This window comes from Balaenoptera ricei, chromosome 11 (genome assembly GCF_028023285.1).
Source record: "Balaenoptera ricei isolate mBalRic1 chromosome 11, mBalRic1.hap2, whole genome shotgun sequence".
Classification (NCBI taxonomy): domain Eukaryota; kingdom Metazoa; phylum Chordata; class Mammalia; order Artiodactyla; family Balaenopteridae; genus Balaenoptera; species Balaenoptera ricei.
This window is the reverse complement of record NC_082649.1, coordinates 74,857,140-74,882,774: the sequence shown is the minus strand read 5'-3', so window position 1 is coordinate 74,882,774 and position 25,635 is coordinate 74,857,140. Positions and strand designations below refer to the sequence as shown.

Genomic DNA, 25,635 nt, shown 5'->3' with positions numbered 1-25,635 from the left:
TATCCTATTTTATTATCTTTTATTCCTTCCTTAGGATTCCCTGGACATTTTAGGCTGCAGCTCTGTAATCCAAAGAAAATGTAGGTGCAGCATCCCAGTGAATCAGGACCATTGGGACAGTCACTTGTGATAATTCAGTCAGTGTAAAATGTTTGGCCTCTCTTAAGTAGAAAATTGATTCTGGTTTGTCGTGTCTATGTGCATGAACCCTAAGAGAATGAATTCACTTCACATGGCCAACCCCCTGCAAAAGCATTTTATTCCAGGAATAGAATGTTTAATCTTTTAAATTTAATGAATACAGCAGTGAAAAAAAGAGATCATGTTTTCAAACAGAGCTAAACCACATATAAAAAACAGGGAGAATGTGCCAGACTGTCTTATGATCAAGTATTTATAGTAAAGCTATTAATGGAATGGTCACTACACGGGAGTGGAGATCCTAAATATAAATGAAAATTCTGATGTGCTAATCCTTAACAGTGAAAACTTCAGTGCTGTCCTAAAGGATATAACAAAAGGTAAAAAATCTTTGGTATGTGATCAAACCTATTCTATGCTAAAACTGAAATGTTCTTTTAAAACTATTGAGATGTTGCCTAGTAAAATATATCGGGGTTTCTTTTCCCACTATTCCTGTTATATGTTATGAGAATACATTTATTCCTATAACATGTTTATTTTTAGTATTTACTAACTAAATAAAATATTATTTTCAGCATAATACTCCCTGCGTGTAGGAAAGATATTCTTTGGAGTGAGAGCTACAATTAATGAGAAAAACTCATAAGCCAAGTTTAAAATAGATTGATATGAACATTTTCATAGTTACAATGGCAGTGACCTAAGTTTTATATGAAAGGTTGTGTTTCCTGAATAAGCTTTAAGTAGATGGCTGCTCATGGAAAACTTCTAATTTATGTTGAATCTGTGGCAGTTCAGAAAACTGTTTGGGGTTTTCAAAAAATTTTTAAATGAATATTTTGTGTTCTAAATTTTGCACTTTTTCATTTATCAATCCTATTAATTTTTTAGTTTTCTGAGTTTCATTTATAATTTTAATCAGTTGATAATCTTTCACAACTGGAAAAATATTTTTAATTCTTTTTGACTTTAAAGTAAATCTGTCTGCATTTCACATGGATAATTACACCAGTGATGAAGACATAGAGGATGAGTTTGACACCCAGCTCATCATTCAACAGAGTTTACAGGATATTCACAAGCCGGAAACTACACAGCAGTCACCTGAAGATGAGAGGTAATGGTATCTCACTGGCAATGTAGTATAAGTATTCAACAGTTGAGCCTTGTCATAAGCACGATGCTAGTGTTGTGAAAAATACAGAAGAGAGGGTCAGAATCCAAGGAGCTGAATATCTATGAGACTTGATGTGTGACCAGACAGGAGAAATTTGGAAATAATTCAGAATTTAATCAGGCAGTAAAGAAAATAATAGCCAGGACATGGAAGCAACCTAAATGTCCATCAACAGAGGAGTGGATAAAGAAGATGTGGCACATATATACAATGGAATATTACTCATCCATAAAAAGGAATGAAATTGGGTCATTTGTAGAGACATGGATGGACCTAGAGACTGTCACACAGAGTGTAGTAAGTCAGAAAGAGAAAAACAAGTATCGTATATTAATGCATGTATGTGGAATCTAGAAAAATGGTATCAATGACCTTATGTGCAAAGCAGAAATACAGACATAGACATAGAGAACAAATGTATCGATACCAAAGGCGAAAGGGGTGGGGAGGGAGGAATTGGGAGACTGGGATTGACACATTGATATTATTGATACTATGTATAAAATAGACAACTGATAGGAACATACTTTATAGCACAGGGAACTCTACCTAATGCACTGTGGTAACCTAAATGGGAGGGAAGTCCAAAAGGGAGGGGATATCTGTATGTATATGGCTGATTCATTTTGTAGTGCAGTGGAGGCTAACACAACATTGTAAAGCAACCATACTCCAATAAAAATTAATTTAAAAAAAGAAAGAAAATAGTTGGAGGAGGTTACTAGCAAATATGGGTGAGGAGAGGCAGATGAGAAATCAGAAAGAAGAAATACATGAGGATATGTAAGACTAGAGGACACTAATGCATCTTGTCTTGGGGGAGCTAAGGAAATGCATAAATCCAACCAAGACACAGAAATCTTAGTAGGGTAAAGTCTTTAATCTACTCAAATCAAAAGGAGTAATTATGTAAACTTAAACCCAGAAGAGACTAACCCCTTCTGAAGGATGTGAACTCAGAGTTCTGGTATGACAACACTAGAAAAGGACCCCATGGATCCCTCAGTGGTGTAAGAGAATTGCCCTGGATATGGGCTGTCTGCCGCCAAGCACAGCTAGTCAAATGCTCTCTGGGTGATCAGCAACTTCAAGCCCCTGAGTAGTTACAGTTATTTTTCAGGGGTATTAAACCCATTTGCTTGGGATGGTGACCTCTATTTGCCTGATGGAGGTAAAATGGGATAAATGTGTTTTAACCCCAAGAGATTTTGTAATTAAATACAGAGATGTTGGAGTATATCAAACCTACAGTATTTTTTTTAAAGTAACATACTCATGGAGTGATCACTGTGTGCCACACTATTCTGAGCATTTCATAAATATGTATTAACTCATTTAAATTCTAATTCTCGTTACCTCTCTATGGGGTAGGTACTATTATTTTCCCCATTTAGAGATGAGGCGACTGAGGCATAGCATAGAGAAATTAAATGACTTACCCAAGGTCACAGAGCTAGTAAGTAAAGAGCCAGGCAGCCTGGCTTCAGAGTCTGCATTCTTTACCACACTATTCCTACACTTTTATGTTAAATTTAGAAATAATCTTTAAATAGTTAAAAGATTTGTAAAGAAATTGGATTTCATTGGGTTACCTGTTGTATTAACCTTGCGATTAAACCTTGTGATTAACTTTGAAGTCATGATTTTAGGTTGAAAGGCATAAGAGATTTTGATTAAGAGTACTGAAATGTTTCGAAGAAATTAAAATTGACTACAGTTATAAATTTCAGTCATTAGACTTGCAAGAATTGTATGATACTTAGCAAGGCTTGCTGACTTGATCAGGCACTTGAAGGAATTAGGAAAATAGAATATACTTGAGACAGGAGCAATAAAGCCCACCCTCACCAAAAGATGTCCAAGTCCTAATGCCCAGAACCTGTGGATATGTAACCTTACATGGCAATGGAGAATTAAGGCTGGAGATGGAATTAAGGTTGCTAATCAGTTGACTTTAAATAGGGAGATTGACTAAATTTTAAGTAGGACAGATTGTCTAAGGGAATTTATTTTTTTCAAGCTGGGTTCATTGAATAATCAAAGAAAAAGGGAAGGTGACAATCCTTATTTGCTAGATTTAAAAATAATATAAGATTTATAAGTTGAGCTTTAAAACTTTAAATATTTTAATAAAAATATTACTTTAAAAAACTGCTAATTGTGTTTTTTGAATACAGATTCTGATCATGAATATTTTTTAAAACTTACACCATGATTATTTACTATTTTTTTAAATAATAATTTTTGCTGGAATCATTGACATTATAGAGTGGCCATTTAAATTTTACCATGTGACAATGTGACATTTCAGTCCTAGGCATGTTTGATTCAGTTCAGCAGACACTGATTGAAGGCTAACTGTGATCCAGGCTCTCACAGTTCTTGCCTTAAAGAAGCTGACGAGGGAAGACACATGGGAGGGGAGTTTCCCTGGAACACATTAAGGGCCATACTATGTTTTCTTTTTCTTTTTTTTTTCTGAATATATATACATATATCTTTTATTTATTTATTTTTTGAAACATCTTTATTGGAGTATAATTGCTTTACAATGGTGTGTTAGTTTCTGCTTTATAACAAAGTGAATCAGCTATACATATACATATATCCCCATATCTCCTCCCTCTTGCGTTTTGAAGTATTTCTATTATGCCTCAGTCATTGCCTCATATGAGTTCATTCCTGGTTAACTACTATTGCCTTTACCCTTTCCTTTTGTTTTATCAAATGCCTTACTTTTTTCCTCAGTTTTGGAATTACATTCATATGTTTTTTCTCTGCAGCTTTTTGATTGCAGACTGTAAGAGGATAGTTGAAACCATAGAGACAGTTAAGTACTCTTCCTATTCTATCCCCTTCAACTTGTGGTAAGATGTGATGGTGACAACTGGTAGCATTTCCCCTCTAAGTTCAGGAAGCCTAGAAGCAGGATCTCCCAAGTGCCGAACACTATGGGGTCAACAGCTAATTGTCAAGAGTCTGATGGGGCCTTTCCTGGGAGAAACTACTTCAGCAAAACTTAGCAAACAGCTCCTGGGCTCCTCGGTGGACAGAGCAGTTTTCTGTATGTGACAAGATGACGGGTATTCACAGGTCCAGGTGGTATGGAATGCTAGATGAAAGGCCTTACTGCTTGTTTGTCCTATGCCATTTAAATTTGTCTTTCATTAAAGGTAGTGCTAGGATACTGTTGTCTCATGCACTAACTTTGATGATGGAATTCAGAAGCAGTATGGGCTGCCTTGTATATGTGCCAAATGTGAATATGTTCTCATCTGACTTGTTAATAGGTAAGGAAGATGTATTGTCAGGGTTGACCAAGTACCATTCTGCTTTTGATGAAGTAGATGAGATAGGCTGGCTTCCTCTACATAAGGCTGCAGTGCAATTAAATAAGAACATTTTGGAAATAACCCTGAAAGGTAAACTCCCTTTATAACTCTTATTGATGCTTCTGAGAAATAAATTTAAAATTTATTTCTGTATCTTAATCTGTGTGGTCTAATGGATTTATTTCAGCTTCAAAACCCAGTGTGTGGGAGCAAACCACCCACAATGGTGAAACACCACTTTTTTTGGCTGTCAGCAATTGCCTCTTAGAAAATGTCTGTTTTCTTCTTCTCAATGGCTGCAATCCAAATGCCAAGAATGTCGAAGGCAATTCTCCTCTTCTTACAGGTAAATTAACACGTTAGCTCTGGAGAACAGTCTGTGGCTCTGAGTGTCCTCCAGGCCCACAGGTTTCAAAGGCAGTTTCTTGTGCATAGTTGCAGCACTGTCACTCTGATGCCAAATAACCACACATGGGTACCTGACCCTCAAGAAGCTTTATATAGGCTGGCCTGTGAGGTGGCCTGAGGCAAAGTCTCTGCCCAAATATGAGCTGATCATTTTACATGGTGCCTCAGTTGAACAAGTTAATTCTGTTATAAGAAATACAGGAGAGGAGCAGAGTAGGAAGAAGCAGCCAATGGTTGGGTAAAGATGCAGATTAAATATGAATGACTAATTTTGCCGCCTCCTGAGTCTTCAGGAGGATTACAGTTCATCAAGTGTTTTAAAGGGTTAAGATACAAAGAATGGGAAGAATGGGAGAGGAGACAACAACAACATGATTTTTAAAAATCAGAAGAGCAGATGGAAGAGCAGTAAGTGTCAAGAAAGCCAAATCTTAAATTGGAGTGGGGAAAGCCAAAAACCAGCACAGTTATAACAAAAGGCCTGGAAATTGTTGGCTATAGTTACCTCATGGAGCAGGGATGAAGGATGGGCAGCTAAAATAGAAAAATTGGTTGAAAACTATTAAGAAACAAGTAGTCAGGTATCTAGATCACTTCTCTCAATCCACCCTGCTGGGTCAGACTCTTCCCCCACCCAGCAGAATTTTGGAAGTTTTTTCTCTGAATAGTGTGAGCAAAGGCTCTCTGGACTGGGGGTTATTTGGCAAGGGCAAGAGTACTGGATTGAAAACACTGGAGGAATTAAGCACATAGGCTGAGATCTCCCAGTTCTTCACCAAATTCTAGAAAGCCAGCAGCTAGAACTTCACCCTCCAAGAGGAGGCTTCTTTGGAGAATCTGATCAGCTCAAAGAGAAAGAACTAAAAATACTAAAACTGGAGGTTCCCCAACAAATAGCCCAGGCATATTAACCTACAGTTAAGACCACAGTCAATGTTTAGAATTTCCAGGCAGATTTTTAGTCCCCAACTCTTAATCATGAGCAGACATCCAAGGACTATCTGAGAAAAGTCTTCAACAAACAAAGATAAACAACTTGGAGGAAACAGATTATTCAGGGGAAAATAAAATGTAGGGGGAAATTATCATTAATTTCCTCAGAGAAATCAATGAAAATTAATGAAATAGCAGGACACTACTAAAAAAAAAATGGAGAACAAAACAAAAAACACTCTTGAAAATTAAAAATATGATGGCAGAAATTTAAAAAAACTCAAATGCGAAGAGATAAAAGTTAGGAAAACTTCCAGAAGAAGAAGATAAGAAATGAAAAATCGGAAAGAAGAATAACTAAGAGAACTAGGATGATAACTGAAGAGGGGCAACATGTGAGTAATAGGAATGGTAGAAAGAGAACAGACAAAATAGAGGCAATATACCGTCAATGAGACAAGTCAAGAAAATTATTTCCTAAAACAAAGGACATGTTTCATCTTTCCAGAATGAAAGAGCACACAAAGTGCCAGCTCAATGAATTAAAAAAGACCCAACACTCTTGGCGCTCTATATTTCTAGTCTTAGTGCAATTATAGCCCTTTATATGGCACATTATAAGTGGTTGTGAGCAGAATTCATACTGATTCAGTGTCTAACACCTAGCAAGATTCCCCAAACACAGTTGGTGCCAACAATTAGCAAATGGATAGGGAGATGGATAAATTAAGGTGCTCTAGAATCTTGAAGGACTAAAGATTATCATCCAATGCAAATTAACAGCATAAATGCAGAAATGCCAATTAGAGAATATTGGTTAACAAAATGTGAGGTTAAAAATAATTTCCTAATTATTGCTGTTTTTGTTTTTCTTCATGTAAAGCAGCTACAAACATTTCTAGGACTGTACTAGGTACTTAAGTTCCCATTTTCTTGAGAACATAAAGATGATAAATGAAAACTTTGTTTTTCAGCCACATAAGCAGCCAACAGACAATGAATAATTGGTCATGGTTTACAGAAAAGCAAATAGCCTATTGATGTAAAACACTATTAATATTATTTGATATATGCCTCATTTTACAATCCGTTTCCTAAACACCAAATGCTGGTATTTGGGGGATAGGTAGGAAGAACTCCTTAAGAAGCCTGAGGGAAACTAGCTGATCTGATACTCTGGCCTTAATTTCCAGTTGAACATAATGCCTCTCTCACTTCTAATCTCCCAGCTGTTCTACAGGACTCCTACAATATGGCCGCCTTGCTGATCAGCCATGGAGCAGATGTCAATCTGCGGTGTGCCAACGAGAGGACAGCTCTCCACGAAGCAGCCAGGCTGGGCAGACGGGACATAGTGAAGCTCCTGCTGGTTTCTGGGGCACACCCTGACCCAAAGAGCTCCTATGGATTCACTCCTCTTGCTCTTGCTGCCCAAAGTGGACACACTAAAATCATGGAACTATTACTGCAGAAAGGCAAGATTTTCCTATACAGTCAGCACAGTACTAAAGGATAACATGACCTAAGCATTCTCCTCTTTATGGAGAGCTTCAGTGTAATAGAAGTTAACATTTTATTTAAGCCTAATTTAATATTTTATTGAAGTGTGTGTTAATATTAGCTACTGAAAGAGCCTAAAATAGGGATTGAATATTTCTTATTTGCTGTGAAGCAGTTTCCCTAAAATTACTAGGATGCAGGTTACTCTTTTACTTAATGTACCCTGACCATGTTAAGAGGATGGTTGTTTTTTGTTTAATTTTTTGTGTGTTGTTCTTTTCTAGATTGATAGAATGAAAGACTCCACAACATCCCCTTCACGTTGTCTCTGCTTAAGCTATGAGGCAGTCCAACCTGTTACCAAATGAATTAAGTTGTTAGGAAATTCTTCCTGATTTCTTCTCTTTGGGTCCCAGTTCTCCCCTCTAGTAATAAACAAAACTCTGAGAGGAGGGGAAGGCAATTTATAGGTATTGAATACTTTCTAAGCACCAGGTATTAAGCTACTTATTTTACCTCAAATAATCTTCTACAAACCCTGTGAGGTAGGCATTATCCTCATTTTACCCTTGAGGAAAGTGAGGGTCAGGGATGGTACCAGTTGTAGAACTTCCCTTCAAACACGCCCTCCCCTGCCACCCATGCTATAGCTGTGGCCATCTTAGATCCTGGTTTAACTGGCAGAGATCCTGGCTCAGAGAACTGTCTTTGAGGAGACCCTCATTGATGACATTGTTAGAAGAAGCAGTGTAATATCTAAAGCTTTTTTTCGAAGAAGCAAATCTTTACCAAGATTTAACAAAGTCCCAATATTAGAATTATCTTCTTTATTCTCCTCCCCATTTGTATCCAAAAGTCTTATTTCTTTCTCTAACAATAGACGGTCCTGGTGTCCAATTTTCTAGACTGCAGGGACTCCTACATTTAAGAACAACTTTCTGCTTTTTAGACTTACCTAAATCTTTCCTATCATATAGGGGAGGCTAGTTCCCAATCAATGGCCATAAGACATTTTAAGTAAGATGTTTTAAATGAGTGATACCAGAGATGTCTAAAGTCATTAGCTGGAATAACAAAGTAAACACTGGATCTTTCATCTACACAAAAAGAGCAACCTTTTGTGTAGATCACTGATTAAAATATAAAGAAGCAGGAGAGGCGACAGATTTTAAATCCTTAACCTTTCAAAGAAACCAGTATCGGTTGACCTCAGTGAGGTCAGTGAGGGAGCATTTCCCTTAGGTAAGCCCCTTATACAGTCATTTGCACATAGCTACTAAATAGAAGAGCCAAGCTTTGAACCCACATCTGTCTCATTCCAAATCACATTACTACCCTGCATTGCTAGAGTGGCAACATGGCATCATAGAAATAGGACCTGGGTCTGGCCCACCTGTACATGAATCCCGACTACCTTGCTTACTAGTTGTGCATCTCTGGTGAAGTAATTTAATCTCAATGAAACTCAGTTTCTTCATCTTTAAAATGAAGATATTAGCATCTACTTCCTAGGGTTGTTGTGAAGTTTAGAAATTATTACATACATAAAGAAACCAGCACATAGTGAGTACTCATTACATGGGGGCTTATTAGACATTTCTTAATGCATTCTAGGAATGGGGTTCTGGGGGAGCCACTATATTCTTTTTTTTTTAATTTTCAAAATATTTTAATCTATTTACAAATTTTTCAATTAGACAAAAATATGCAGGAAGGGGTTATTTAATTGAGCGATGATAATCAGGACATATATATTATGTGTATTAGCAAAAAATGTGAATAAGTTCTTCAGTAAAAGAAAAAACCTGCTGCATATAATAGATTTCTCATAGTTCTATGCAGAACTTTCACTAAGAGAACACCCACCTAAAATGGATTATTCCTCATCAAATACTACAGTGAGAATTCTTCTGTAGGAAGCATTTTATGGATTCCTTCCAGAACATAGAGAAGATAATCTGTCTTCTAGGAATTCATTTTCAAGATGGATTACTCAATGAATGGCATCATTTGGGTACCCCATTCTGCACTTGTAAGGAGGGGACATAATTTTCCAAAGACTGAAGTCGCTTTCATCTCTCCTCCCACTGTACAACTCCACTTAAGTCTGGAGTTTTGCATCTAAAACTATATGAGCTTTTAAGACTGAGATCTGATTCATCATAATCTTTTCCATGAAGAAAGATCTTTCAATTTCCTCCAAGTTAAAACAGCAATAGAGTGCCATTCCATGAAAAGCACAAGGACACCATATAAATTAGGAATAATATATTGAAATAGAATTTGTATGTGGATGATATTGCCAAAATAAAGAGCAGAGAAGAACAAATGACTGTGATGAGCCAACATACACCATAAATGGGCTTTGGCTCACTGCTTACACATGCAAGACAGTCAATAAATATTAGAGTCCTTATATTCTGAAGATTATGGAGTCCACACTAAATTAAAGTCACTATATCTTTTTTTATATGAGTTGTGAAGGTGCCCAGAGTGTCCTCCTTTTCTTTTGTCCATTCGAATGCTACTCTTTCTTCAAAGCCTTTACTGAGAGGCCTTCCACAACTGACCCCAAATTCCTTCCTCCTTCCTTCACCTCCCAGCCCTGCTCACAACCCCAGAGATCTTCAAGAAGACAGCCTGTATCTGTACTCTTTATTATCCACACCACTCACACAGCACTTAGCTTACAGGGTACTACAATATACCCTTTTAACTATCAGCAGTCCCTATCTTCAACTAAAAACAGCTAGTGTCTCTTAGTATGAACAGTCTCCTAGGAAAAAGTTAAAACAGAACAAATACCCTTTTCCACCATAAGATCTTCATTAGATGTCATGGTGACATAGTTCAACAGGATTGTTAGTACCATCTTATAGTGTGTTATGAGGTAAGCGAGCTTTTGTATGCTGGTCTGGAAATAAAACCATCTTCTATAAAATTACTTCTCCTGGGATTTTTAAGTTAGAAACAAATAACTTATAAAATTACTCTGAAAGCCAACCTACTTATACCTTAGAGACTGCTTACACCATTTTCTCTCCCCAACTAGTTTGTAAACTGTCTGAGACAGGAGGTACATTCTTTATGTCTTTGATTCTTAGTGTTTTGCTAAAGTAGCTGCTCAATAATTGCTTTTTGGTAGTGGTGGTACACTTTTAAGAATACTTAAGCAATACGGTGGAAAAGACTCTTTGCATAACATCACTCTTTCTCCTCCTAGGAGCTAATGCTCTTGGTCAGGCCTCTGATTCTTCTTCCATCTTACTTGAAGCAGCTAGTGGAGGAAATCCAGACTCTGTGACTCTCTTGCTAGAGTATGGAGCTGATGCCAACATCCCTAAGAATTCAGGCTACCTGCCCATTCATGTGGCAGCTGACAGAGGCCACTTGTTGTAAGTTCAACTACATTATTGCAAATAATAGAAATAGTAATAGCTATGGGGTTTTGGAGGGGGGAGGCAGCTTCTGGGAATTTTATATTCTTCATCTCTGATCCTACAACTCCAACACCCCTTTTAAAGGTGAGAAACTCTTGACCAGCTAGAAAGTGGTAAATTCAGACATCCTCTGTAGACCCTGAAGAGACATAAAACTACTTTATTTTCAGGTCGTTTGGCAATATGGGGAGCCTCAGGTTTCGCTGACTGGGGTAATTCTGAGTTTTATATCTACACCTTAGTTTCATTTAACTTTACATGGTATCTGAGTTTTTGGATGCAGGACTATGCTTTTTTTTGGTTGGGGTGTCTAAATACCAACTGATATTAATACCATCCAGTGCTAGTATAAAGCAATCATAAACAGGTCAATGCAGCATCTTAACAAAAACTATTTTTTAATGCACTTTGAAATTCTTTCTCAGAGCTCTGAAGATTTTGGTTCCAGTTACGGATTTTGCTGCCATTAAGCGGAGTGGCATCAGTCCAGTTCACTGTGCAGCAGCAGGAGCACACCCCAAATGCCTGGAACTTCTCATCCAGGCTGGATTTGATGTGAATTTCATGCTAGATCAGAGAATTCGCAAACACTATGATGACCACAGGAAGTCAGCTTTGTATTTTGCTGTATCAAATGGTGACCTCTCTTCAGTTAAGCTGCTTCTGAGTGCTGGAGCTCTGCCTAATCAAGACCCAGTTAACTGCCTCCAGATAGCCCTAAGGATGGGCAACTATGAGCTGATAAGCCTGCTGCTACGGCATGGGGCCAACGTTAATTACTTCTGCAAAGTCAACCCTTTACATTTCCCATCAGCACTTCAATACACGCTGAAAGATGAAGTCATGCTCAGGATGCTGTTGAATTATGGGTATGACACAGAGCGATGCTTTGATTGTCCTCATGGAGACAAAGTTCATCCTTTCTATACTTTTGAAGGCTGGACATCTACAGTTATCAAAGATACTATGGTAAGTGCACAGTATCGGCTGTGTCACCCTATGTAGTCATTATCCGTGGCCCTGAACTACAGCAAAAGATAAAACTCCATCCCCTCCAGAAGCTCATGGAGGGAAAGATTTTAATATGATAAATACATGATAAAATAAACATGATAGTAGAAAGATGTAAAAGGTATAAAAACAGTTCAGAGGAAAAAGTGATTTAACTTTAGTTAGGGAGTTTCACAAATGAAGCAACATCTGAACAAGGCTCTGAAGAATAAATGCAGCCTTATATACCAGTTATGCTTTTTCTTTGAAGTGAGTTATCTAGCTAAAATGTTTCTGGGTTCCTGATACTTGTACCCCTAGGTTTTTGGCTCTAACATTTGATTAATGGTTTTCTTTGGTCACATTTTGATGAAAAAAGGATCACAATAAATATAGTTGACCACTCTCTTCTTCTTGAGACATTTTTGTCTTAGCTGTCATGACACCACAGTCTCCTATTTTCCCCCTACTTAATTGGTCACTTCTATTTTCCCCAACTTGAGGTCTTCCCCTGATTTTTCAAATAGCTGCCACCCTTCAGGTCTCATTTCAAGTGTTACCTCCTCAAAGAGGCCCTTCCTTATGCATCTTACCTAAGGCAGTTCTGTTCCCTAATCATTCTCTTTAATGCTTTTCATTTCTTTTATAGTACTTATCGGTTTCTGAAATTCTTAATATTTTACTGATTATGTATCTCCCCCACAAATACATGAATGTAAGCTCTTGTTCACCACTTTCCTCAGCTTACAGATCTGTGCTTAGCACACAATAGATGCACCATAGATACTTGAATTCATATTATTAAAATCTGAAAATATAAATAAAATGGAGAAAGAACTTTGAGTCAATTCTGAAAAGGAAAATATTTTAATATTGTATATTACTTTTACATTATGATTAATGTAGGACTTGGTATTTAAGCAATATGTCATCTTGTATTATTTCCTGACTTTTCATATAGTATTATTTGCCTTTTTACATGGGCATCTTGTGTAAGGACATGTAAATTACCTAAAGGCAGAAACTATCATACGTTTCAAGTATCAGAGTGGGAATAGGTTATGAATGATAGAAAACCCCAAATAAGAGAGGCTCTAATAAGATGGCTTACTCCCCTCTCCTATAAATAAAGGTGAGAGTAAATAGCCTTCTAATTGGACAGTTCCATGATTCACAGGAGAAACTCACATCCACATTCCAACCAGCAGGAAGGCAGGCAGGAGGAAGCAGCACACACCTTGCTCTTCTTTTAACAGCATTCTGGAAGTTGCTCACACTTCCATTGACATCTCATTGGCTAGAACTTAGTCAGATGGCCACATCTAGATGCAAGTGAAGCTGGAAAGGTAATCTTTATTCCAGACAGCCATGAGGGCAACCAAAGGGGATAAAAGATATTATGTATGGGCAACCAAAGGGGATAAAAGATATTATGTAACAGTCTGTTTTAAACCCTCATTATATCTTATAAAGTTTGTAAGACTTAGTAGTAAATATTTTTCCAAATGTTAAGAGCTAAGAAATATTTTCTTGTTCAACACCTTAGTTTATAAATGAGGAACTTCAAACCTTGGTTCTTGACTCTGAGTTTAGTGTCCTTTTGATTACTGTGTTAAACCACAGATACTTAGTTTTCCATTTACTTTCATAGTTCTGATTTTCTTCCTCAGTTCTGCGAAGTAATAACTTTGTCATGGCTGCAACATCTCTCTGGAAGGGTTGTTCGAGTGATACTTGATTATGTTGATCAAGTTAGGATCTGTTCAAAGTTGAAAGCTGTGCTCCAAAAACAGAGGCTCTGGTCAGAAATCCATTTTATCTTGAGTGAGTATCTTTCTTTCTTGACGATTCTTACCAAAAAATACTAACTGAACTCTTATTTCTTTTGTAGAACATTGTTCTCTTCAGTTAAAAGCTTGACCTAAAAGAAACCAAGAAAAACACTATTCCTATCTAAAAAATGTTACCGTTTATAACTACACTTAATTTGTACTTACTACCATTTCCCAATAGATAAAATCTGTTAGGTAATTATTTATTATATAGGTAGATAATACTTTTCTTCTGATCCTATGGAACACCATAGACGCAGGAATTAAAAACTATGAAATGGCACTAAAAACAGGGATGAGAAAATGCTAAGATCTAAGGCTACAGAGGATATTAAATGACCCTTCAAATCAAATTTTCACAGCAGCACATAAGTCAAATTAAGAAGAATTTCTTTCATATAATTTCCCCACAGGTAGTGATCTTTAGTTTTTAGCCTGACCCCAAGGGGCAGGACAAGGGGTTAATACACACAGATGTAGGAGCTTTAGGTCTCACAGGCCAGACCCACAACTGATGCCAGTCTTTGGACTCTAACGTGACATGGCTCTGAAACCACAGCTACGAGATCTGCAATGAGAAGTGGAAAGCTATTTCCCAATTAACTTTTCCATTTAGTCACAGCAAATGAAAATCTTGGTGGATTAAGTATAAAATACATTTGCTAAAGATCACTAAAAAATGAAGCAATTCTTTCTTTTGGATAATGTGCCTGTTTTTCATTTTAGCAAACCCTCGCTCCCTGAAACATTTGTGCCGCCTCAAGATCCGGAAGTGTATGGGACGTTTACATTTGCGCTGCCCCATCTTCATGTCATTTCTTCCGTTACCCAATCGTCTAAAGGCATATGTCCTTTACAAAGAATATGACCTTTATGAACAAGGAATTTTCACGGGAACCTGGTAATCAAACTATTCCGGATGAAAAGGTATGTATTCCGCAGATGTCTTTCTTAAAATTTGACTTGTTACACTGATTCATATTTCTCACTTTACCTAGCAACTAAAATCTCAATGCAGTCTACATTCTTTAAAAAGTCATTCTGAACATAGCCTCTCAACAGATGGCTGGCATTCTGCAAGGCAGTTTTGTAAAAATAAAACCCAAACAGTAAAAATTTCAATTAACTAAGATACATCAGTTCTAATGCTGTATTCATCTTACATTAAATGTATAAATCCACATTTCTACTGCTCAAAATAATAAATGCTACCTCTGATAATTCAAGATAATTCTTAACATTAATCCTTCTTATAGAGAAGTACATATATAAAATGTCTTAGTGACTGCAGTGAATAAAGTATTGACCCCAGTACATGACCCTAAAATTAGCTGTTCTTGTACAAAAGTCCCAAGGCCAGCTTAGTGTCTGTTTACTTGCAGAGTCCATTACTGAGGTAATTCAGTTAATTGAAAAAGAACCCTCAATTGCGATTTCATCATTAATGGGATACATGCGTTCCTTCTTTCTACAAAACCCTGGCTAAGTGTTGCCATTTATTGGTTAATGTGATCACTAAAAGTGTTTTCAAATGGATGACGGCTTATGATTTCTGTACTGAACCTAGTCCACTACCAGACACAGAGGAGGGGCTCACTGATAGAAGCAGTTATAGGTGTTTGTTAGTTTAAAATTTTATTTCTATATATTCTGTGCTGCATTTAAGTACAGGTTTCTGTATGTGGAAGCGAGGAAAGAAACTAAGAAGACATTCATTCAGCCATACCTGTGGTACCATTATATGGCACATCAACAGAGAGAACAGAGAGGCAGGATGATGACCACAGGCCCAGTCAGTTATAGCTTGATGTTTATATGTTTAATCTTAGCATACTTTTTTTTTAGCATAATATAGTCCTTCTCAAGGAAACTGAAGTTATATGATTTCTTTCTGATGTAGGAATGCATGGCTATACAGACTATTTCAGTAAGCACAGACTTAAAATTACTAATAATACAGTTTTCACATAAAAAATTTGCAAAATTAGCTGGCATGAATAGTTTTTATTTTTTTTAAATCAAATTGTGGTGTCTGTTTATAAATGAGTGCTAGATTATATGTATGTTGATACACAAATATATTTAGGATATACATGCACCTAGATAAATTACATAATTCTGAAGTTAATTTCATCCACTCCCTGGACCTTCTACAAGTGTATACATTTTATAAAATTCAAAACAAACTGCCAGTAGAAGAACAGAACTTGGTAAGTGCTACAGGAAACCATAACGAGCACAGGGGATGAATATGCATTAGTATTAAAACTACAGGCCCAAGCCACTTAAGCTGGTGTACACAATAACCTGGCCCTTTAAATTACAGGAATTTCTTTGAATAGGACCCAACATAGCAAGTATACATTGTAACATGTCTAGGGTAATTACTGAAAATTCTCTTAATTTTTCTAAAGGAAAAAAGTCACTAGATATGAATTAATATTATTTCCCCATAAGTGACATTTTTTTCCCATTTTAGCTGTTATGGAATTGCAATAGGGTTAGATGTGTAATAGCAGTGCCATAACAGATTAAGAAAAAGTCCAATTGTTTTATAAGCATCATTTGAAATTACTTGGAGAAGTAAAATTCAGAGTATATATCAAATACTTCATACAAAAAAGACTATAAAAAAAATCATGGACTTTATTATACATTAAAAATCTCCTAACAGCATATTTCCTGAAGCCTTGTCAGGAATACTTATTTTGACAAAATGAAAAAATAAGTTCTTCACTCCACATGCATACCACCATTACATAAAGTCGAGTTTTTCAAATTTAATTCTAAAGGGAAATGAAGCATAAATTTTAATTGTATATGCATGATTAATAGTATCAGTGAAATAAGAATGAACCAATTCACTTACATTACAAAATCACCAAATATACAAAGTGGTTTTGCACATTAGTTATAACTTAATCCCCAGTTCTCATATTACCCTAAGTAAATTACACGAGTACAGCCACAAGAGATTAGTTAAAAAGTATAATATAGTTCCAGTTTCAAATTTTTATGTATTATTAATTAATATGGAAGAAAAAAATCTCATGAAAGAAAAGTAAGCCGAACTTGATAAAAATAAAGTCAAAGGCTTGCTTGCTACAATCAGTGTGTTTGAATATTTAAAGTACAGTTTGAATGCTAGGAGGCTGTTATCAAAACCAATGTTAATATTTTCATTTTATTAATTTGGGTGGCAGAGGTTTTACAAAACACAGGCTCTTAGGGTCTGTCAGCAGGTATAAGAAGATTCAAATCTTAAATACTTGCAGTTCCTATATATAACTCAAAATTAACTCAGATGCCTTTACCACATATGATTATATGTTATGTAGAATGGTATGCACACCCTACTATCCTTTCCTCAAGCATAAAAGTAACATAAATTTACCACCCCTAGAATGTGGAATCTGAGAATTCTTTTGAAATTAAACACAAAGTAATCATTGTAGACATGGCAAAAACTAGACTGGGGACTGTGTTCTAGGCAACAGTTTTAGTCCCTTGTTAGCAAGTTTTCCCAATTTTACAAGGGGGAAGGAATAATCAGTTTCCTATCTATTGACTTCACTACCATAGTTACAAAAGTACTGTTGACATAGGTAGCAAGAGTGCCTAGCAGAATTAGGTAGACTTAATTTCTTTCCTTTTAAAGAATCAGTTTTGTTAATTTCTAAAACCATTAAGTGCAAGTTCAAGTCTGAGAAAGATATCCCAAAATCTAATTCAATCACCACCAAAGCATCCAAAAGCTTGAAGGGATTTCAAAGGGTAACAAAGATCAGCTTTAACATTACACAGAAATCCATGGGGAGCCTTCTTTAAACAAAACACAGAATTTATTAAAGTTGATCCTTAAATATCTGCAGTAATGGAATCGTTCATATGGTTCTACAGTAATGGAACAGAAGCTGAATCATCTAAAATTGTTAAACCCATGCATGACTTCTATTTGGCACTGGAAAGCACTTTGGTCTGACCTATGGACATGGGTGTGTATTGTGGAAATTCCTATCAAAACATGACTTAAAAGGAACCACAAGTCTGTCCAGCATCCCTAAGTCTGCCAGTACCCTTCACTTTAGCCTACACTTTGACCCAGAGTGCTCACCAAGGGCAGTAGTACGCTACCATGTAAAGCACCAGTCTAGTAAAACTGCCTCCTAATGCTGACCACCTTCCCTGCATGGTGGCTGACAAGTTACATCTGAACTAAGTGAGGTAACAACTTTATAGTAAAACAAAAGACTTACTGAAACAAAGAGCTTACTAATTCTCAAAAAGTTCTTAAAAGCAGGACCTGCCGTGACTAAGCAAATGCTGACCACAGAAGAAATTTCAATTTCTACAAAAGGAATGATACACAAACTACTGTGAAAGCATTCCCTTTAGCAAGGACAAAATAAACTCTTTTCAAAAAGTATTCCATAAATTTCTACTTTTTTACTATCTGTTTTGGTAACATAAGGCTTCAAAATAATGATTAAGTAATCATTATTCCCATTTGGCACATGGCTAAAAAAAATCATGATCCTATATATAATTATCTATCCCATTCCTACAGAAAAAAATGTATATACAGTGTGAAACACCCACACTATATTGTGAGAACTGTATGCCATTTCTAAATCAGAACTAAAAAGAAAAAACTATATGTTAAATAACAAAAGGCTTTTCCCTTGTAAAATTAGTCTTAGTGGCTAATCTCCTGAAAATTTGAAATGCATGACTGTGTAAAATATTTTATTCAATAATATTTAACTTGGCCATATATACTTTTACATGTGAAACACAGGAACATAATTTCTATCAGCAATGTTAAAAATCCAAGTTAAAAAAAAAATCAAGTTTTGACATAGAATTAGGCAGTAGAGAAATGTCATTTTAACCTTGGCACCAGGTTAAAATCCTTCCTGGGTTGACTCTCCCATAACAAGCACTCAATTGCTTTTCAGTCTTTCATGGAATTAGACCTTTCACTCTACTTATTTAAAGAGGACAAGTATTTACAATAATTAGTGCAAATTATTCTATTCTCATATATTATTTGCCTTCACAGATATAAAGTGATGATCAGTATTTTATAAAAACATGGAATTATGAAAATACTGTGGGCTATCAGTCTGAAATTTAAAAGATTACATTTTTAAACTAAATTCTGAGAATTTTTAAGCAGGAAACAATTGCTATAGAACTTCTTTCTAAATGTCACTTGATTTTCAATAAAAATTATTTCACACAATGCAGAAAATACAATGTATCCTGTAACAATATCTTTACATGTTAAATCCTAATCTAAAATGTATTTAAACAACAAAAAAATCCCTTTTAATAAATTCCAAAATCTTATTTTAACCATTACTGCTCTGCAGCAATAATTCAAGTCCCAACCTGAGAACTAAGAATGTGATAATAAAATGCCAAGGGCTGTAGCAATCTTGAACTGAAGACACTTAAGCTTCTTTCCCATAAGCTTCTTTCCCACTGGCATCAGGTGTAGTACATCAGAGAAAGGCGAGCAATCCAAGAAAATGCCCTGAAATCAACAGTACCACCTGCCACAACTTGAAACCTTAAGTCTAAAATCTCTATTCTAATTATTTTGTAAAAGTTCTATTGCACATTTAACATTGTTAAAATATTTGCAAACTTGTAGAATTATCTGTATAAGGATTTTAAACCTATTCAGTCAAAAGCTTCCTCACTGCCAGCAATTGTTCCTAATGAAAGAGAGGGAGCATATCCATGAATATCTGAAGCTGAAGAATAAATGATTTCTTATGGTCAGAGCCAATTACAATGCAAGGTAATAAGTTCACAATTTGAAGGAAGAACAGGCTTGAGCAACTGTAATTCCTCAGCAATCTACTTCAGGGATATGAACAGGTTTCTTTTAGACATGTGGAATTTGAAGTTACTGCATAGTATATTATTTCTAAGGGAAAAAAAAAAATCAATGCAAACCTAAGTTATCAAGGTCAGTTGTAGTTTAAAAAATGAAGTTAAAATAAACAAGCAAATATAAATTTTAGTCTCCTTGATAGTTCAGCATTGTTGTTACCTTGTGCCATTTCACCACAGAAACTGTCAACAAATTCAAAGGGGTGGGGGGTGAATATCAACCAAAAAGTAAGGATAAGTTTATGCTTCTGACTCTCTCTTCTTTCCTTCTTCTCCCAAATCACTCTCTTCTGACTGGCTACTGCTAAGGACAACAAACTGCCCCTCACTACTGGCTTGGTTTGGTCTACTGGAAGCAGCTATCAACCGACTTTGTTCTTCTAAGTCCTAGTGGAAAAGACAGAAAAGAAACTTAAAGTTAATTGTTTGCAATCAAATAGGAAACTAAGCAGTTAAATACATACTTGAGAGCCACTTCAACTCTTCTGTCATAAATATGTGTGCATAATTCTGGCAACTTACTGAAAAGAAAGACTACACACAACCAATGCAACACCAAAGTAAATTTTGACACTTTTCTAGAAAGCCTATAAAAGCCAACATGTCACTCTTCTCCATTTTTATGGCCAACAACTTACATTCAAGCCATCATTATCTCTCATTATAAACTACAGAAAAGGCTCATAATGAATCACTCCACATCCCCTCCCTTCCCTCTCTCTAATATATATGTATGTGTGTGTGTGTATACACATATACACAACTACCATTGATGAAAGCCATATATATATCTCTTCTCAAAAGACCTACTTTAACAGAGACAACCTTCCAACCTCTTCTGGAATATGTAGTATGTTTGCTAAACAGCAAGTCACACTACATGTCAATATAACTATAATGTAAACATTGTATCAGAAGACAGATGTCAGGAATTCCCTGGCAGTCCAGTGGTTGGGGCTCCGAGCTCTCACAGACGAGGCCCCTGGTTCAATCCCTGGTTGGGGAACTAAGATCCCACAAGCCGTGCGGTGCAGCCAAGAAGACAGATGTCATCCTTTTCTACTATGCTATGAATACTCTGGTTATGCATGAAGTGGCTGAGCAAGTAGAAACAGACCTTCACTTGAAAATTCCAATATGAAAGTCACAGTGCTGAATTAAGGAAACTCTTCATAAACATCATATCTAGTCAGAGAAGATCTAGACATTAGGACTGCATACCTTTTCAATTTGTTTTTGTTTACTGAGTTCTTTCTGTTGCTTCTCTTTTACTCTCTCTATTTCTTTTTGTTTTTCTGATGCCCTGCGATCCTGAAGACCAGATGAATACAACTAATGAATTAAATATGAAATAACTTTAAATTTTAACTTGTCAATTAATATTACCTTTGTAACCTTTTCAATTATTTGCATTTATGAGAAAGCACACCAAAAATTTACATTCTAATGTTAGCCATTTTTCCAAATTCTAAATGCTATGTAACAGCAATAGCATCTATTGTTAACCTTGCATAGCAAAATCATTTTTATTTACTTGCTAATATGAAAGATCTTATATTACTTTAGTTAACATTCTTGGATAATTAAGTGTCTTGGATTCTTACCAGTTCTGCATGCAAAGCTATCTGTTTTGCCAGTCCAACAGAATCACAAATCTAAAGGGGGAACAAGTAAGAAAAACTCAGGCAGTTCTTACATCAAAGCAATAATTTCAAGTATCCAAATGGCTGATGTAACTAGTTTTATAACTCATTTTAATACACTGCTTCAAACAAAAGCTGATTTAAGAATGTTCCAGCCCCAAAACCAATCCTTTGTGTATTTTCTTCAGAGTCTATGAGCTCCCACTGCTGGCTCTCACCTCTTTCACATACCCCACTTCTTGTTATCTCAAATTCATTACTGAGATGGTAAAGTTGCAAAGAACAAAGCAAACAGCTGCTGCTGCTACTCTAAGATGAAGACATTTGGAAATGGCTGATTATGGGAATATTTTGCATTCCCAGGATAAGTTAACGAAGCCAGAAGATTGCAACAGCTATCAATGGCCAGGAAGATACAGGTTTGTGGAGTCAGATGGCCCAACCCATCAGCTCAGCTCTCTTCAAAACAAGAGGCTTTGGTCAACCAACTCAGTTGGACTAGGCAAAGTTTGGGAGTTTTTCTCCAGAAATCTTAGTAAGAACTTTGACTATGACACGTATTTCACAACAGAAACACATTTTGAAAAGCCACGTACCTTTTCACCCTCATTGTTTGATTCAAATATATAGCAGACTGATGACAGATTACTTTCACTTCTCCCTCCTGATGTCCGAAGAACAAATCCAAAAAGCCTCTTATTTTCCTGGTGTGTAGCATACAAAACTACACTGGGTAATGGAAACTGCCACAGAAAACATCAGAAGCAAACATGAAATTTTTCAAACCATTAAAACAGCCCTCATATATGACAAACTCACGTACTAAGTTATTTAATATCCTAAATAGAACATTAGAGTCAATTGTTTTTCTTAACCTAATGGTAATCCAAGAACAAACAATGTCATATTTGGTTTGGATTGTCAGGAAAATTAAAAGATTGTTGAATACTGAATTTGTTTTATTAGTCATTAACACATTTTACAAATTCAAATTCAGTAACAAAAATGGTCTATATTATTAAATGAATTAATAGAAGCACATGCCTGCGGCTATTTCAAAACAGATAATTATAAAATAAACTCAATCATGTTGGCCTTTTAATCCCTTAATTTAATTTTTAGTTTCTTTAGTGTATGATATATGCTCCCTAACTGAGGGATAAATATAAATACTAAGTATCACACCAGATTGCATTGATTCTTTAAGTTACATGGAATGTTACAACTTTTTTGGAGAGATAGCTATAGACTCAATTATAACACCCTAAAGACCAATCATAATTCATGCTACCATATCTGAATATACAGAATCAGGATTATTATAAAGATGTAAGATGTGTATATGTACAAAGAGACTTAAAATAAAGCTTTAAACATGCAGAACTCACCATGAGCCTTGTAACTTGTGTCTGTGGATCAATTAACCTATAATAATAATTAAAAATTTGGGAGACAAATTTTAATTAGGCATGTAAACATTTTTTTCCCACAGTTTTTTGAGGGACAGGTTACTACTTACTTTAAACAATCACAAGAGACTAATAAATGTGATTCTGTCATACGAAAGATGTTATGGATGGCCCGGGCAGCTAAGATTTGGCGCATTGTTTCATAAACAACATCTGGATTGTCATCTGACTTCACCTCCATAGAACCAAGGAATCGGACAATAAACAACTGATGAAGAATAGAATCTACAACAAAACAAGGTACATTATGTATTTTTAAATCCCAAATTTCTTTTCCTAAGGAATAAAATACACTGCTTTCTTTAGGTTTTCCAATGAAAAATTCAACATGGCAGAAGCATTTAGAAATAACTCCTAACTACAGTGTTCATCTTATAGAAAAATTAAGATCTCAAACTCAAATAGCAAAAGGTTATGCTCTGGCAATTGGTACATCTGAGTTAAAAAGAATTCCTTTTACTATGCTTACAGCTTTTCTGTAAGTTTGAAATTATATTGAAGTAATAGCTATGGGAAAAAGAAAAAAAAAGTTATGCTCCAAAACCAGAAGAAAACAGCTGTTAGGAAAAGGTCAAAGGATATCTTATGGAATGAGAATTTGACTATGAGGTCAAAAGTATCATAATCTATAATTTTGTGTAAATAATGAAATCTTAAGTTTGATTAAGTTCTGTTGCTTTAAGTGTACTATGAGTGAAAAGAGAAAACTGTGAAGTATAGATACCATTAAAACAGCATACAGCAAAACAAATGTAAACATCAAATTCTTCACACAGTCTACTGCTGTGAGAATTTCTAAAATATAAGAATACTACACTTGTTTTACCTTCAGTTTCAGATCTGGTACCTCCTCCAGATTCTCCAAATGGATTTGTACGCCTGAAAAGTATTTTAAAAAATTATGAACCAGTGGTCAGTTACCATGAGCCACATGGAAGGAATCTCAATCATTGAACCCAGAGTTAAAAACTAAAAGTCACAAAACCTTGTACATACATTTTTAAAAAGCTCCAAAATACCCCTTCCTGTTAAGGAACACTACTGATGACCAACTTACTTGTGATGAAGCCCTCTGCCCTCACATTAAGTTAATAGGCTGAACTCAAAGTTGCTATATTTTAGAAGATGTGGACAGATTGCATGTTTAGCCAGAGACACACAAAAATCAACATTATAATAAAACATGTTGCAAAAGTTCTTGAATTTAAATAAAGTAGGACAGAGGAATGGCTAATTTAGCTTCAACTTTAGGTACATGAGAAAAATGCCAGGAATTTCCTTGGATTGTAAAAACACCTTTTTTTAGGTCCTCTAAGTACATGTTGCAAGTTAACTATGATAATTTGAACATTTTCTAGTTTTAAACCTGTATTTCTCGAGGCATACGTTAACAGAATGCAAGAAGAAAAGCTAACTAGAGATGGAAGCTACCTCCCTCCTTAGTGTGCATGGCTCATGACACACCCACAATGAAGGAAGAAAAGTACAATCCAAAGTAGGTTTTATAGACAAACAGAGAGCTAAGTGGTTCTAACATAACACTGGCTTTAAGATAACATGAAATTGATCTCCCTAATACATGTCTGACCTATCATATCAAATGCTAAGTATATTTCTGTGATCAAGAGTAAATTATCTTTTCTTGGTCACGGCCATGTATATCCAAATTACTACATTATCAATTTATTAGGTGTCCCACCTACTTAATAAATGATTTGCCTTAAGCCATGTTTCCTTCATCCATAGCCAAAGAAAAATTTCAACTGCTTTGACAAGGATTTCTCATTATATAAACAAAAGTTAATTCATTAATAATTCATAGCATGACAATGTTTTAGTTCCTTCCTGGAGATTTCTTATTCTGACACAAGATAACTTTTTTTTTTTTTTTAGTTGCGGCATGCGGGCTTCTTAGTTGCGTCATGCGGACTTCTTAGTTGTGGCATGCATGCAGGATCTAGTTCCCCAACCAGGAATCGAAGCCAGGCCCCCTGCATTGGAAGCACAGAGTCCTACCCACTGGACCACCAGGGAAGTCCCCTAGATAACGTTTTCTAATAAACCTGTAGCACATGTATTACTCTCAAGAATTTTTAAAATATTGTCATGATGTAAAAATAGGACCGTCAACTTTCTTCTGTAATTTTAAGAGTAAATACCTTAGAAGTAGATCTGATAAACAATTCAGAATTGAGTATTAAAACTAAATTATCTTAACTCATTTAACTGTGGCAAAAAACAGAGAAAAGCCTGCATGATTCTTCTTCAACTATCAAAATTCTGTTAGGTAATTAAACAAAGAAAGTAAAACACAGCTGATGCACAAGATATGTGAGAGATGGCTGTCAACTGTAGAAATTGGCTCATAAGCCTTACAGCCCTACAGACCTGCCTATCACCCACCTGCCTCCCTGGCCAGAGGCTTTTGCCTGGCCAGGCTGATCTTCACACACAGGAGAAATGATGTCAAACTGTATTGGGGTGTCTGGGGCAACGAGAGAATCTAGAGAGAGGGCAGCCAAATTTGTGGACTCAGATGCTATGGATCCTGAACTGCTGGTTCGAGCTGTCAGTGGCCGAGATTGTCTAAGCACAGAAGAAAACAAGAAGGCATTGCATTTAGTTTTCTCTTTTGGAAATTAAACACTTAAACTATGAGAAAAGAAAATACAATTTTATAAGTCGATGAGAACAAATTTTAATAAACACAATCCCAAATCACAGCTACTTTGTCAAAAGACTTTATCAAAAGACTTCTTTCCTTCCAATTACTAAATTCAGAAACATAAATCACTTTAACCTAGAGATAAACACAAGGGAAATTTGGAATCATCATTTATTTAGCACTCTTGCTGGTAAATTT

At 35.8% G+C, this 25,635-nt stretch overlaps 2 protein-coding genes across 10 annotated transcripts in view; one reads left to right on the top strand and one right to left on the bottom strand.

The window, feature by feature from the left end:
- Positions 1-25,635, bottom strand: part of APPL1 (adaptor protein, phosphotyrosine interacting with PH domain and leucine zipper 1) — a 49,553-nt gene that overhangs the window by 695 nt on the left and 23,223 nt on the right. Inside the window, exons 15-23 of one of the 5 annotated variants that reach the window (XR_009505897.1) lie at positions 25,176-25,358; positions 23,599-23,651; positions 22,823-22,997; positions 22,692-22,728; positions 21,900-22,046; positions 21,265-21,315; positions 20,882-20,971; positions 19,821-20,047; positions 13,113-13,845 (exon numbers count right to left, since the gene is read on the bottom strand). Coding sequence is in view for 2 of the 5 variants with exons in the window: in XM_059939962.1 (XP_059795945.1) it covers positions 19,901-20,047; positions 20,882-20,971; positions 21,265-21,315; positions 21,900-22,046; positions 22,692-22,728; positions 22,823-22,997; positions 23,599-23,651; positions 25,176-25,358 (883 nt within the window). In the remaining 3 variants the exon portion in view is untranslated. The other 4 variants (XR_009505896.1, XR_009505898.1, XM_059939962.1 and 1 more) reach the window with 4 other exon arrangements.
- Positions 309-25,378, top strand: ASB14 (ankyrin repeat and SOCS box containing 14). 5 transcript variants are annotated; one of them, XM_059939965.1, is made up of 12 exons: positions 309-521; positions 1,120-1,261; positions 4,105-4,151; positions 4,612-4,743; positions 4,841-4,999; positions 7,224-7,469; positions 10,718-10,889; positions 11,360-11,903; positions 13,595-13,748; positions 14,483-14,683; positions 19,970-23,012; positions 24,666-25,378. In XM_059939965.1, exons 2-10 carry the CDS (start codon positions 1,140-1,142, stop codon positions 14,659-14,661), a joined length of 1,755 nt encoding a protein of 584 aa, XP_059795948.1. In that variant the 5' UTR covers positions 309-521; positions 1,120-1,139; the 3' UTR covers positions 14,662-14,683; positions 19,970-23,012; positions 24,666-25,378. The 5 variants fall into 5 exon arrangements, with proteins under 5 accessions (XP_059795948.1, XP_059795949.1, XP_059795950.1 ...); XM_059939966.1 differs by having other exon boundaries at positions 309-535; XM_059939967.1 differs by lacking the exon at positions 4,105-4,151.